Genomic DNA, 13,253 nt, shown 5'->3' on the forward strand with positions numbered 1-13,253 from the left:
TTAATGTGATAAATAATCTTTCAAATAATAAGTCTTTTACATTTTCCTAAAAATTTCAAGTATTTGTAAGTTTTGAGATTTGATATATGTAGAATGTAATAAATTCCTTGAAGGATTTTTTTAATCCCCTTGTTAATCCATTCAAAAAAGCTTGTTTAGGAGATTTTACTGTGATGTCTACCCATATGTTGGATTTTGTATGCCCAGCGTACATCCAGGTAATAAATTTTGCGCTTCTCTTCTCTATAAGTCTTATCTGTATCTTTGAAAAAATTAAAAGCAAATATCGAGCAAAATTTTAATGTGCTAATTAAAATTGTGCTCGATATTTGCCTTTAATTTTTTCAAAGTTCATTTATTCGAGCATTCAACCTTATATCAATTTATCTGTATCTGTTGAATATATTCTCGTTGCCACACCACAATGTGGTTTTTGTATAATAAAAGGGCGTTTCTTCTCCTGCGTTGATATTGAAAATTATTATTTTTTTAATATTCTATAAAACGTGATTTTCGTCAAATTCGACAAATTAGGATCATCGTTCACCTCCTTCAAAACCTTATCTACGGTGGGTATTTTGCTTCTCATAAAAAAAAATCATTAATCACCGTAAATACACTTCGATCACAAACTCCAACTTTACTTGCCACTTTTTTTTACAATATCTCCAACCTATAACCTGGGATTTTCTATTGTTTCTTATTTAAATACATTTCAAATTATTTAATATCAGCACAATCAGTGGACCACATTTTTGTTTTCAACAGTAATCACGTATACAGTTTAAAGTCGTTACACAGATAAAAATAAATACTTAAGTCGTTTTAAAACGAATATTAAATTATAGTTCAATACTAACAGCATAATCATAAATTGTCCTTTAATCATCAAAACAACAAAAATATTACTAATAAATCTGGTCCGAACATTTATCAGTTTCCGACGACGTCGAGTAGCAATTTTTCATCAAAATATTGATGGTTATTTCGTTTAGGACAATCGTTACTTGCATAATCGTTTAAATTATTCAATAATTGAATTAATATGATTATTTTTTCACTAGCTATGTATTGAGTGATTAGAATTATTTATATAGTATGCAATAAAAACTAATAATCGAGAAAGGAGAAAAATTGATACTGTTACTATCGTAACGAGTAGATCAATTTTGAACATCTTTAACAATTAAAATACAATTTTATCGTTGTTAACACGCCTTGCATCGCTTATTGAAATTTAGTACCTATAGACAGGAGTACATAATTCATTATTTTCAATTTTTACTATTACTTGTCATTATTTGTTTAAATTTGTGAAGTCTAGATAAAAATAAGTGATGTAGTGTACTTTAGTGCAGATATATACAAATACATTATTAAATTAAGAAATAATATGAATATAATATTTTTGTGGTGTGAGTAAAAATAAATCAAAAACAATTTATATAATTTTATTACAAAAATAACTAGCTTAAACATAAAGTAATTGTATTTAACGCTTCCAATTTTTATTCCTTTATTCCAGACCAGTTGTGTCTTCCAAACAACGCCACGTTGCAAAATATTCTCAACGTTAGAAAATAAACAATTTCTATCAGAGACAGCAGCGAGAATCCTACGAATAATCCCAGTAAACCACCGAAGTTGGCTAAAAAGTCGGTGATTCCAAACAATTCGTTTCTTTCCATGGTTACAAATTGGTTACTTTTGAAGTAAATTTGAAAGGAGGACATGTGTTTCCTAAAAAAATATATTCTTTTAGAGATAGCTAACGCTATATTAAACCTAGAGCTAAGATTAATACTATTACTCAGTAATGCATTGGTTAGTGATCAGTCTAGTACTGTCTGGGGGCTCGGGAGAATGAGACATCGGAAGCCCTGAAGAAGACATCGAAGAGGATGTCGAAAGCTAGGCGCAATGATAATCGAAGCGGTTCAACCCAGAAGACTGTTGGGTTTAATATTAATTCTTGTAATAGTATTAATCTTAGCTCTAGGTTTAATTGTAGTAACCGTGGAAATCTTTCGGACCATTATATTTATATCAAAAACCTTTCTACCATATAATAGTGAAAGGTATATAAATGTAAAAAACGTGTACTTTCGACCTGGATACTGAAACAGTATATACAATAGTGTAATCGTACAATTTGTGCAATTTCCATTATAAATTAATTTCAAAGATATCAATAACTATTATTTAAATTTGATAGTATTATCAACCTCTTTTTCATGGAAGCGCCTCGATTATCTTTATGATTCACTTCCCTATAACAATTGAAAACATTATAACCGACACACCAAGCACCCCCATTCCCATTCATCAAAAGTGAAAATTATATCGTGCTGATTGGGATTTGTACTATTCTCTTGTAAATAATTATATTCTGAACTATACCCCAGAGGGACACATTATGCGAATTGATTCCAGATGTGTCTTCTTACAAACTCATGCTTCATCCTGCAAGGAAAAATATTTGGAAGGAGAGGTCCAAAAAGAAAAATAATATTCTGGTTAAAGAACTTAAGAACCTGGATCAACATGTGCTGTGCAGCTGTGCTGCAACAGTTGCTAAGCAATAATAATATCATCCAGGTAGCTCAATACTGTTATGAGATCTATGTTAATTGCCTGCAGTTGTTTTGATAGCGACAAGCATATCGCAAGCAGGTTTTTTTGTGATCAGCCGGTAACAGATCCCGAATTTTTTCTTTCAGAACGGCTGTGCGTTGAGCCGAATGTCTAAAGTAGGAACCAACAGACTGCGTTATCCCAACGCAATTTCGCACATCTGCACACATTAAGAAAAAGAGGATATTCTTAACGAATATACCCTTAGGTACCACGCAAATACCCATTCATAGCTGCAGCCCCATCTTAACCTTCAAGTCCATGCTTTTTCCGAGCTGTAATTAGAAGATTTGCAAGACCGGATCCTCTCACGACAACAGTTGAAATATACTCTAAGAATATCTTCTTAACTTTGTTGTTTTCAACATCTTTTAAATTAACATATCGCAAGCACAGCGGGATTGGCTCCATACGCGCATTGTCAGTCGTCTCGTCAGCGAGAATCACAAAAAATTTAGCATCCTTTACTTCACCAATGATCTTACGTTCAATAATTTCACCATAAAGGCCAATTATTTTGGATTTAAGGGTTCGTGTAAAGGGCATTCTGGTGTAATGTGGATCCGTCCCGAATCAGTTACACCTCTTTAAGGGGTACCCTTGTTTGCCGCAGAAAATTATTCCCTTTACGATAAAGATTAGTTTCTTTCGGTTTTACTGTTGCTGTCTCTTTCTTTCAGAAAAGTATGATTACCTGTGCACCATAATTGCTAATGATCGAAAAATAGAGATGTATCAAAAACACAAAGGATTGCAACTAACATTATATTATGCATTAAATAAAACATCGACTGAAAAAGTCTGAGAAGACGTTAAGTATTTTTAAGGAGTTACTTCGAGTTCCGGATTTCGTTTTGATATCCTGATTTTGCATAAGTTTTCAATATTTCTGGTGCATTTTTCTGCAAAAAGGGTTGGCTATAAGCTGGCCAACTCACTGATGGTCCCTTTTACCTTCATTAAGCGAACGTCTCATTACGACGCAAATTCTCTAGTATCCATCCCTGCATTCATTTCATTAGAAAGAGCAAATTTCGTTTTGCAGAAATGGGAAACTTATAATCTTTAGATGGAGTTCGAAGCTGTTTTAAAATTTCGGCCTTTAGATATTCATCCTCGATTTTGTCTTGGTGCGCATAAAAACTAAGATCCAATTTAGCAGAATCAAAAGATGACATAACATGTGTAATAGTTAGTAATGAATGAGATGTGCCGCACGTCTGTCCGTATTTTAATTTTATGAATGTTAATTTCCTTACTTTTCGGAGGAAAAGGGGAGGATTCTTAACTTTGAACCCCCAAAACCTCCCTTGCTACGCCCATGGTTTGGTTATATAGTGACTTCCATTCACTTCCTTCGAAGTCAAAATTTGGCCAACGTAGCAAAAAAACAGTTGGGACTGGGTTCAGTGAACAGTATATAAATATAAATACCATGCGTCCGTGACGTTGCTTGTCACTTTAGAAATTCATCAATTAAAATGTCACGTTTATACTAAACATGTAATACAATATTTTAAATAATCAGCAAAACTCATTTAAGGGTCAACTATGAAGTCAATCTTGTAAAAACACCGCTTGAAACTATGGTTCTAAATTATTTGTTTAAGAGGAGGCCAGAATATAAAGCTAAAAAATTACTACGGTAAGTGTATATCCGCACCTATAAGAAATCCTTTTACTGTATTCCTAGTACTTACTTTACTTTATAGTCTTACCATATTTTTCCTTCTCTTTTGCCAATTTTGGCCTGCAGAACAGTATTTTACTGTTCTGTACTCTGAACTACTTTCCTTCTTTATTACTTCTTTATAATCGATGGCTTTGAAGTACTTATCTATATTATCTTTCCATCTTTTAAGGGACTTTTAATTATCATAACGGTCTAGAAAACCTTTTTTGGGCCTTAGCCTGTTTTTTTAGAATTGCTTTATTTTTCCAATTTTTTATTGTTTATCATCCTACGAATAGTTTTCTCGGAAGGCTGATTATGGCCCATAAAATGGACGACGCTCGGAATGTTGACCGAACAGAACACCGATTTTGATACAACAATTTTATCATTTATACGTACTATCGTACGCTATATCCCACTTTGCAATGACACTACAGTCAAAATCGAGCACTGGTCTCCTCCAAACTATGCGTCCAACATCGCCGGCCCCGCGCCCATATTCTCTAAGATCTCACGTCTAGCAAATTTTGCTGTCACTTCATCCTTCCATCCTTTCCATGGCCTTACTTTTGGTCTTTTGCTCCAAGTTTTACTATCTAGTGCTCTTTTCGACAATATTTCGGCCGCCATTTTCACTACACGACCTGCCTATCGATGTCATTGATTAAAGCTTAACCTTAAAATTTATAAAACCAACACCACAGTTTTTATATACTGAACTATTTGATTTAAATTACATTTCTTGATAATTAAAGTATTTATATAATGAAATATTGTATCTTTTAGTTTCTCCAAAGAACAAATGTATGAAGTAGTAGCCGACGTCCAAAACTATTCAACTTTCTTACCATTTTGCACCAAATCAACGATCCAAAACCAAAATCCAGATGAGATAAGGGTAAATTTAGAAATCGGTTTTCCACCAATATGCGAAAATTACACGTCAGTTGTTACAATGAACAGACCAAATGTAGTACTCGCGAAAAGTGCAGATGGTCGGCTCTTCGAATACTTGGAAACTGTTTGGAGATTTAGCTCTGTTCCCGAAGGCGATCCGATGACGTGTATTGTAGATTTCGCTATCAAGTTTAAATTTAAAAATGCTGTTTACTCCCACGTGGCTTCAATTTTTTTCGGTAAGTTGGTTAAAAGCATAGAGAATGCTTTTATTGACGAAGCCGCGAGAAGGTATGGAAAGCCTTCGGGTGTTATAGCTGATTTACAAGATTGACTGCAGTAGGTTGACCGAATATACATTAATAAACCATTTAAACTCTTTGTTTTTTATTCAACAGGTATATACACACAACGCAAAAGTCTAAGGATATTTTAATAATTTGACAATACCAATGACAGAAATTTCATGACCATATAAATTTGCTTGTACTATAATTAAATATAAGGTTGAATGCTCGAATAAATGAACTTTGATCAGATAAAAGGCATATATCGAGCACAGTTTAATTAAATCTTGCCCAAGTACTTTCGATCCCTAGATCATCTTCAGGGGCATCTGAAATAAGCCAAGAAACGTTTTTTTATAACCAAAGAAATTGATTAACTTCGATAAAAACTCGAAGTTTTATGGTTGAAAAAAGGTTTTTTATATGATTAACGTTTATAGACTTACTTCGTCAATTGTGGCCTATCCGGCAAGAACAAGATGTCATAAACATATAATTGTACATTACACTACACTACAAATAGACAAACAAACACTTTAAAATAATTTAAGGAGGGCTACATTGCTTGAAGAAGTCGGAGCCAGAATGGCTCCTGATCTAACGGAAATGTTGGGGTGACATGTGACAAATGACAACTTGGATGAGCAGTCACAATCATAGATATGTGATCTGCACCTTTTACAATTCTATGAAACTAAGTATTGACCAAAAGTCCAACTGACACTACTATAGGAGGTCACTGATGAAATATAAAATTATATAGAATATTTTTAAGTAGATTGAATAATCCAGATCTCACACTCAAACATGTCTGTAATAATTAAGGTGTTAGTTTGAGAGCAACTGAAATAGACGAAAAGTAAGAATGCAAGAAGCGGACTAAACAATATGTTAAACAGTGGGTGGTTGACTACAATAAAATGGTCTACCAAGCACTATCTGTAATATAGAAAGGAAGAGATCTGACTATGTAATTAAAATACTAATAATTGAAAATCAAAATGGAAAGCAAAATATATAAATGGGGTGTAATCCAAGTAGTTCAGTTGAACCCACAGTCAATGGTATAACTATAAAATTACTATGGATGTGCTCAGTGCAGGAAGTCTAAACAGTCGAGCTGGGTCCCCCACGAGGTGAAGCTGTAATAAAGTTTTTAAAAATAGGTTTAAATTTAGTACAATTTAAATTAATTTGAGTATTAAGACAGTGAGAGTTTTCATTCGTTTCCCTTGTAATCTCCAAATCTTCCAATAAATCCAACTCCATATAGTTTTTCTTTCTACTAATGTCATGTAAGATAGATGAACCAGTGTTGATGTTAAAATTGTGTTTACTGGATAATAAGTGTTGACCAAAACTTGAAGAGTTTGGTCTTTTCAAATGTTCTGAAACTCTAGTGGATAACTTTCTAATGGTTCTACCTACATAAGAGGCATCACAATCATCACATTTTAATTTGTAAATACCACTTTTGTCAAGTGTGTTCATCCTATCTTTGGTGTTGATTAAGAAGGAACCTAAGGTGTTGTGTGACTTGAAGGAAATTTTGATGTTATCGATTGTAGAAGTAAAAAGTTTAGATATTTTATTGGAAATGCTGCTAATGTAGGTGAAGGAGAAATATCTGGTGTTATTTGAAGCAGTAGGTTGAAGAAAACATTGTGATGAATATGCAAGCTTTTCTGCAATTTTTAGTTTAGCTCTATTTAGAAGCTTATAGATAATGTTAGGATCATAACCATTATTGAAAGCAATTTGTTTAAGAGTGTTAAGTTCTGAATTAAAATTATCATTAGAAAGTGGAAATTTGAGTAACCTATGAATGTAACTGTTGAAAGCAGCCATTTTATGTTGGGTTGGATGATTAGATGTATCATGTATAACATGATCTGTTTGGGTAGGTTTTCTGTAAATATTGTACTCTAAAGAATCTTTATTACGGGAAATAGTCATATCCAAGAAGTTCAACTTTTTATCAGATTCTGGTTCCAGAGTAAAAGAGATGTTGGGATGGAGGTTATTAAGATCATCCAGAATCTGTAAAGCATCATCTTGGGTTCCCTGTATGAGAGCTATACAATCATCAACATACCTTGACCAAAAAACTATTTTGTTGTTGTTGTTAACAAACTTCTGTTCTAAGCTGTCTAAGAAAATGTCAGCCAGAAAAGGTGATAGTGGAGATCCCATTGCTAAACCTGTTGGTTGTTTGTATATTTTTTGATTGAATTGAAAGAAGTCCTGATCCAGACAGAATTTAAGTATAGTTAAGATAGCATCTTTGTCTTTTGCTGATATGTTGCAATTGTCTAGAAGATTGTGTACTAAAGGTAATGTTTCATCTCTTGGTACAGAAGTAAATAGATTGGAAACATCAAAAGAAACTAAATAAAAACCCTCTTCTATCCTAATGTTATTTAACCGTTCTATTAGATCTAAAGAATTTTTGATGGAGAACTTAGGTTTAAAATTAGTGATAGACTGAATTGTGTTGTAAATAAACTCTGATAAAATAGAAACTGGAGTATTACAAAAACTTACTACCGGCCTTATGGGACAATTGTGTTTATGGATTTTAGGAAGTCCATATAACCTAGGTGTTATAGGATTAGATACAATTAACTTTCTGTTGTTATATTTAGTAATAGTATCATTAAACAATTTGACCATTGCTTTTGTTTTATTAATAAAGGTGTTAAGTGGATTTTTTTCCAAAACTACAAAACGTTTCTTGGCTTATTTCAGATGCCCCTGAAGATGATCTAGGGATCGAAAGTACTTGGGCAAGATTTAATTAAACTGTGCTCGATATATGCCTTTTATCTGATCAATGTACTATAATTGTTGATACAGACACTCACTTCTTATCAAAAAGAAATTATAAAACTGATAGCAATACGTGTTTTAGAATGTTTTTATAAGGGACAAAAAAATCGACATATTTATGTTTTGTTTGTTTTTAATTTTAGTCACTTTATACCATTCTTGCTTAATAGGTAAAGTTATTGTCTTTTTACCATGCAACGACAACATTTAACGTTGGATGAGATGAATAGAGCCGTGAGACTCCTTCAAGCTGGTAGGCGACAAACTCAAGTTGCTGACCAGCTGGGTGTCTCCCAAAGCGTCGTAAGTCGTTTGTGGCGTCGGTCTAGAGACACTGGGAGTCCAACCGAGCAACATCCAGGAAGTGGTCGCTCTACAACCGTCGCTCAAGACCGATATTTAATTTTAAATGCCAAAAGGCAACCAAAAATTACAGCACCCGAAATGGTTAATAAATTACAGCTTGCACATAATGTAACAATTAGCAGCAGTACAGTGAGGAATCGTCTCCATGAAGCCAATCTTCGTAGTCGGCGACCACTGAGATGTCCACCTTTATCTAGAGGTAATTGCGCTGCAAAATTAACCTGATTTCAAGAGTTTCAGAATTGGACTGACAATGACTGGGCCACAGTTTTGTTTAGTGACTAGTCTAGATATGGATTTCATCCAGATTATCGTCGGACAAGAGTTTGGAGACGACTCGGAAATGGAGAACGATTACGACATCTTCAAGAAGTGTATACATACAGAGGTGGTACATTAATGGTATGGGGCGGAATCATGGTTGACGATAGAACTGACCTCATTTTCTCACGTGGCTTTTTCACAAGTCAGAAATATTTGGACACTATTCTTGAACCTGTTGTGCGCCCGTTTGCTGCGGCTGTTGGAGAAAATTTTTACTTTATGCATGATAACGCTCGGCCACATGTTGCGCATATTGTAACAAACTGGTTGGATAACGAGGGTATTGATGTATTGCTGTGGCCAGCACAATCACCGGACTTGAATCCCATTGAGCATGTATGGGACATGCTCCAACGAAGAATTACTCCACATATGGGCAATATCTACAATGAATTTCAATTAAAAGAGCTTCTGATAGAACAATGGACACAACTACCTCAAGCAGACATTAACAATGTGATTCAAAGCATGAACAGTAGATGTAGAGCTGTGATAAACCAACGTGGTGGCCATACTTTATTTTAAGTTTATATTTCATTTTTGAAATATAAACTTAAAATTTGAAAATTTGAAATTTCATGTATTTTTAACACTTTATGATGGTATGTGAAAGATGGGTGATTTGCAATATATTTTTTTTTGCTCCAATTTTCTGTTTTTTGCAATTTTTGGTTTTTGACATATTAAACAACAATTTAAACTACAAATTTTGTATTTCTTTTTTTTCAGTTGATTACAGATAAACAAAATACGTCTATTTATAAAAATATCCCTAGACTTTTGCGTTGTGTGTATCTATCTATGTATATATCTATGCATGTAGACTTTCATTTTGTCATTCTTGGTCAATACCAGATCTTTTTCTTGCATCCTAGTTATTGCGGTCTGTTTAGGTTTCATATTAGTTTGTTTTTACCCTTTCAAATACGTTCATACCTTTAATTATATAACGTCCCACGCCGCCATATCTATATTCTAATTTTCTGAATTATTATTTTATTGTTTTTGGCATAGTTTGAGTCATTTAGTCAGTTACAAGACAATTAAGCCTTTTTAAATAATAATTATTATAGCTATATATTAATAATAAGCTATATCCAATCCATTAAATATCAACAATAAAGTTGTAACATTTTTTCGTACCATTATAGATAATTAAGTTAATACAGAATATCATGCAGAGAAAGATTTTAGTAAAGCGTAGCATTGCAAGGAAATGAACCCAACCTTCGAAAGAAGACGGCACCTTAAAAGAAGTTAAAGCTCCTCTTTACTATCATTAATGCGCTTAAAATAGGTTTAGTCATACCAATTCAATCCTACCTACCATGTATAATTTATAGTGTAGACTACAAGTATTAAAAAAGAAATAGAACTAAGCCACGGTAAGGTATTCAGACCACATATGAAATAGAAAACAACAGTAGCGATAATAGCATATTCAATCCAAGGCTTCTTCTTCCTGTAGTGCCTATCCGTTTCGTATGTTCGCGACCATCATGGCAATCTGTATTTTTAAACTGCGGCTCTGAAAAGATTTGTGGTTGTTGTGTTGAACCATGTACGTAGATTTTTCAGACAGGAAATTCTTCGCCTTCCTGGTCCTCGTTTTTCTTCTACTTTGCCTTGAAGAATTAATTGCAGCAATCCCTACCTTTCGCTGTTACTCATGATGTGACGGAGGTATTCAATTTCCAAGGCACTATAGAGTTATTTTGGCATTTAATAAAATTTATACTAATCCCTTGTGACGAATTAGTTACATTGACTCATTTTTATACTTTTGATATTCGAAAAAAATTTATTCTAAATCTCCTTTACGACTATAATATTGGCAATAATTATTCTCAAGAATATTCATTTTATGCATGTCTTTTCTTCTTCCTTCGGTGCTACTAAGTCCCCCTGAAGTTAGCAATTATATTGGCGCGTTGATCACGGTCTTCAGCTAATCTGAATAGTTGTTCTGCACTGCGTATTCCAGTCCAATCGCGAATGTTCTTAAGCCAGGACATCTGCCTCCTTCCAATTATTCTGTAGCCCTCGATTTTACCTTTCATGATAAGCTGAAAAATTCTCTACCCGTCTTCTCTAAGAACATGCCATAGGTACTAATTTTTTCTTATTTTAATAGTTTTCAATAACTTACGAACGGCATTTGCTCTATCTAACATAGCTTCGTTGATCTACATCGCTGTCTAGAGTATTCGAAGCATTATTCTGTGCAACCACATCCCAAACGCCTCTAGGCAATTAATCATATTAGCCTTCAGAGTCCAGGTCTCGGTGCAATGTAATAACAGTGACCAAAATATAGCATTTGATCATCTGTGGTTACAAAATATTGATTTTATTTTTAGAAACATGCGACCTCCTTAAATTTTGCATTTGATCTTTTACTTGGGTCTAACTAGTATGCAATGTAGTATCTCAGATAGTTAAATTGTCATGAGGTTCAATTTTTCAAGTATTCATTTTTAAAACCCACAAGGAAACTAAGTTCCTGTAGCTGGCTGTATACCATGTGTCACAAACAATTTATTTAAAAATCCTTTATAATATATAATAATTTTTGTTGTATAATTAACATAACTTAAACATCCTGGTATATAAGATCAAATAATGTAACTTAAATTCAATTTAACATTTAACGGGTTTTTACCTACATGGAAAAGTACATGGAAAAGAAAATGCGAATGCATGGGAGTACCGGTACGGAACGAATACCTATATACGTTAAGCTTTGCAGACGATCAGGTAGTGATTGCACAAGACCAAGACGACCTCAGCTACATGATGAAGAAACTACAAGAAGAATATACCAAGGCTGGCCTAGATATTAACCTCGCGAAAACAGAGTACCTATCTACAAGTGAAGAAGACATAGAAGATCTACAGATTGATGACAACGTAACAATCAAAGGAAAGGATAAATTCAAATACTTGGGGTTTATAATCACGAAAAAGGCAACAACAGAGGAAGAAATTAAACAAAGATTAGGACAAACAAGAATAGCAATCCGACAATTTAACTCAGTATGGTGGGATAGACACCTAAATATGAAGACAAAAACACAGATTTATAAAACATTAGTGCGAAGTATTATGACATATGGGGCTGAAAATTGGATCATAAACAAGAAAACAGCAGTAAGATAGTAGCAACATAGATGGAATGCTTGCGAAGGTGCTGCAGAGTAACAAGAATGGATAGGAGAAGTAATGACGAAATAAAGCAAAGAATATCAATAGAAACAGACATACTAACATATATAGAACAAAAAAGACTAAAGTGGTATGGATATATAAGAAGACCTAGCGACAGCAGATGGATAAAGAGAATAACCGAATGGAGCCCCACAGGAAGGAGGAAAAGAGGACTACCCCGAAAATCCTGGAGGAACGAAGTAGACGACACCATGAGTAAGAGAGGCCTAAGCGATGGAGAATGGGACAACAGAGAGAGATGGAAACGGTTGAGCGAGGGAAGGCAGTGAATACAGTAAAATCCCTGAATATATATACCTATGGGTTTTACCCAAGTATTTAGTGGCTCAAAATATGTACATCTAGATACACTGATGATGGAATATTAATTCCGAAAACGTCCTGTGATGTAGCCCGATAGGGTGTTTTAATTATATACCTTTTATGAAGGATTTTTAAATAATTTTTTTTCATTCATTTTTAGACCTATTTCTCATCTTGTCGTCTTTATGCAATCTAATAACTCTTGAAGGTCTGTAGACTATCGCATAAGGTAACAGTGTCATCAGCGTATTTAACATTATTAATCAGTTCACCATTGATTTTCATTCCAAAGTCTTTATCTTGCAAAGCTTGTTTGAAAATTATATCCGAGCAGATATTTAATAACAGCAGGGATAGAATGCGTCTCTGTCTGACACCTCTTTGAATATAACATTCGTCGGTTACATTCGTACTATTCGATCTGACATCGACTCTTACGACTGCTTTCTGCTTCCAATACAAGTTTTCTATGATACAAAGGTCTCTACCGTCAATGCCTTTGGTTCTTAATATGTTCAAAAGCGTTTCGTGCTGTACCCTATCGAAAACCTTTTCATAATCGATGAAACCCACATAAATATGTTTACGTTGGTCACGGCATTTTCATAGAAGTGTATTTAAACCACAAAATGCCTCAGGGGTACTCATCGCATTTCCATCCAAACTGAGTTTCATCTACGTCTTTTCGTAATGACTTTTTATTTTTCATA

The 13,253-nt window shown here is 33.9% G+C and overlaps 2 protein-coding genes across 2 annotated transcripts in view; one reads left to right on the forward strand and one right to left on the reverse strand.

Annotated features, from left to right (window-relative positions):
- Window positions 1-1,435: 1,435 nt before the first annotated feature.
- The window catches only part of LOC140445895 (pickpocket protein 28-like), a 40,793-nt gene continuing 28,975 nt past the window's right edge, over window positions 1,436-13,253 (reverse strand). Inside the window, exon 11 of the mRNA XM_072538312.1 lies at window positions 1,436-1,740. Coding sequence (XP_072394413.1) covers window positions 1,509-1,740 — 232 coding nt within the window. The 3' untranslated portion in view covers window positions 1,436-1,508. The remainder of the gene's footprint in view (window positions 1,741-13,253) is intronic.
- LOC140445896 (coenzyme Q-binding protein COQ10 homolog A, mitochondrial-like) lies at window positions 4,075-5,585 on the forward strand. Its single transcript, XM_072538313.1, has 2 exons — window positions 4,075-4,279; window positions 5,096-5,585. Exons 1-2 carry the CDS (start codon window positions 4,221-4,223, stop codon window positions 5,538-5,540), a joined length of 504 nt encoding a protein of 167 aa, XP_072394414.1. The 5' UTR covers window positions 4,075-4,220; the 3' UTR covers window positions 5,541-5,585.

The sequence above is a fragment of the Diabrotica undecimpunctata genome, chromosome 7 (assembly GCF_040954645.1).
Source record: "Diabrotica undecimpunctata isolate CICGRU chromosome 7, icDiaUnde3, whole genome shotgun sequence".
NCBI lineage: Eukaryota > Metazoa > Arthropoda > Insecta > Coleoptera > Chrysomelidae > Diabrotica > Diabrotica undecimpunctata.